The sequence below is a fragment of the Tupaia chinensis genome, unplaced genomic scaffold (genome assembly GCF_000334495.1).
Source record: "Tupaia chinensis unplaced genomic scaffold, TupChi_1.0 Scaffold000387_1, whole genome shotgun sequence".
Taxonomy (NCBI): domain Eukaryota; kingdom Metazoa; phylum Chordata; class Mammalia; order Scandentia; family Tupaiidae; genus Tupaia; species Tupaia belangeri.
The window spans coordinates 3,271,006-3,272,556 of NW_006159889.1; the positions used below are offsets into that span (position 1 = coordinate 3,271,006).

General features: G+C 52.2%; 1 protein-coding gene across 7 annotated transcripts in view; it reads left to right on the forward strand.

Moving 5' to 3' along the window:
* Nucleotides 1-1,551, forward strand: part of NASP (nuclear autoantigenic sperm protein) — a 44,462-nt gene that overhangs the window by 4,368 nt on the left and 38,543 nt on the right. The window contains exons 1-2 of one of the 7 annotated variants that reach the window (XM_006153819.3): nucleotides 785-1,119; nucleotides 1,340-1,437. The exons of 2 other annotated variants lie outside the window; for them this stretch is intronic. In XM_006153819.3, coding sequence (XP_006153881.1) covers nucleotides 1,379-1,437 — 59 coding nt within the window. In that variant the 5' untranslated portion in view covers nucleotides 785-1,119; nucleotides 1,340-1,378. Of the gene's footprint in view, nucleotides 1-784; nucleotides 1,120-1,234; nucleotides 1,438-1,551 lie in introns of those variants that run through there. 4 more of the 7 variants (XM_027773928.1, XM_027773927.1, XM_014589891.1 and 1 more) reach the window with 4 other exon arrangements.

The window sequence follows — 1,551 nt, forward strand, 5'->3', positions numbered from 1 at the left end:
TGGCTGGCCCCCCACCCCCCTACCCCCGTTAAATGAATGCACGGGCAGGTGGCCTGGTGGTTAAGGACGCTGGAGTCCCACGTGGCCGACCAACAGCCGTTAGAGTCCAGGACCTGGCGAATTGCTTTCTCACTTTCTCTCTCTTGTACTCGCTCGCTCTGTCCCTCTTAGCTCGAATCAAAATAAAGTTAAATTTTAAACAATTTAAAAAAATGAAGTTAAAGTAATTTTTTATTTTTTAAAGAGGTAGATACCAATACTGTCCTCATTCTACATTTAATCTTAAAAAGCTACATGACTTGGCTCAGGCCACCCAGGTAATAACTGAAGAGTTCATGTCTGTTTGTCAAAGGAATTGGTATTTTCCGGTCCAACTCTATAGTCTAAGATTTCAACCTGCTTGAGCCTTGGCAAATTGGAGTAAGACTCCTCTGCGGAAGTCTTTCCCAATCAATGTACCAGAACGAAAATGGAAATAAAATCCCCTTTTCTGATCACTGTATGGGCTGCAGTGTTTTCCAAAACCGACTTGTCTTACGACTTTCTGAGCAAGTCACACCTTTCATGAACCTTATTTTATTTTTTTAGAAAATGAGGCTGATAACACCGATCTCACTAGTAGCCTAGTCACATTTGGAGTTTGGGCAGGGCCTAGGAGGATGGCATCAGCGGATTGGGCCAGCTGAAGGGGGCGGCTCTAGAGGAGGGAGGAGCCAGTCGCGCCTCGCCGCAGCCCCGAGCTTTGAATCTAGCGCGGTAATTTCAGCTGTAGCCAATCCTAGAACAACATCTTCTTACGCCAGTAGTTGCTGAGGCCCAAAGCCACGCGTCCCTCACGAAGATCAGTTTTAGCCGTTGCTGCTGTACTCGTACTTGGGTCTTGCGTGTCCATCCGTTCGGACCCAGAGGATTGACGGGGAGTCTCAGTCACCTTCCCGAGCATCTGGGCTGCAAGGAGACTCAACGATTCGCTCCAAACATGTCGAGCAGCACTAGCTTCCCTTTCTGTGGAAGCCGCAGGCTGGCTCCCTGTCAGTAGTTGTGGTGCCAAGATTCCGGTTCTTTTTACGCAACTTGCTGAAGTTGCTTTTTCAGGGGAAGGCAGGACCGACAGGAAAGGTACCCCGGCGGAACCGTACGGCGAGGGCGGGGCTATCCTTTCGACCAGGAGAGGTTGAGCTCTGGCTCTTTAAACCCAAGGGGGAGGATCCGGAAGTGGATGGGCGGGGCAAGGGTCCTGGTATATAACAGGGGCCCAACCGCGCGGGGTCTCCAATCTGCCATTTTCTGTCCCTGAATAAGTCTCTGTCTTCTTAAATTCCCTGTGTTTTCCTCACAGGTTCTATTTCACCTACTGGTCCTCCACCTCAGGGGAACGATGGCCACAGAGTCCACAGCCACTGCCGCCATCGCTGCGGAGTTGGTTTCCGCCGACAAGTAAGCGGGACTGGAGAGCTTGAGGCACTGGCCAGTCCGCGGGGAGGGCTGGTGGACGGGGCCTCAGCGCAAGCGGCAGGGCGGTGGGGGGGAGGGCTTGGCTCCCCCCGAGGA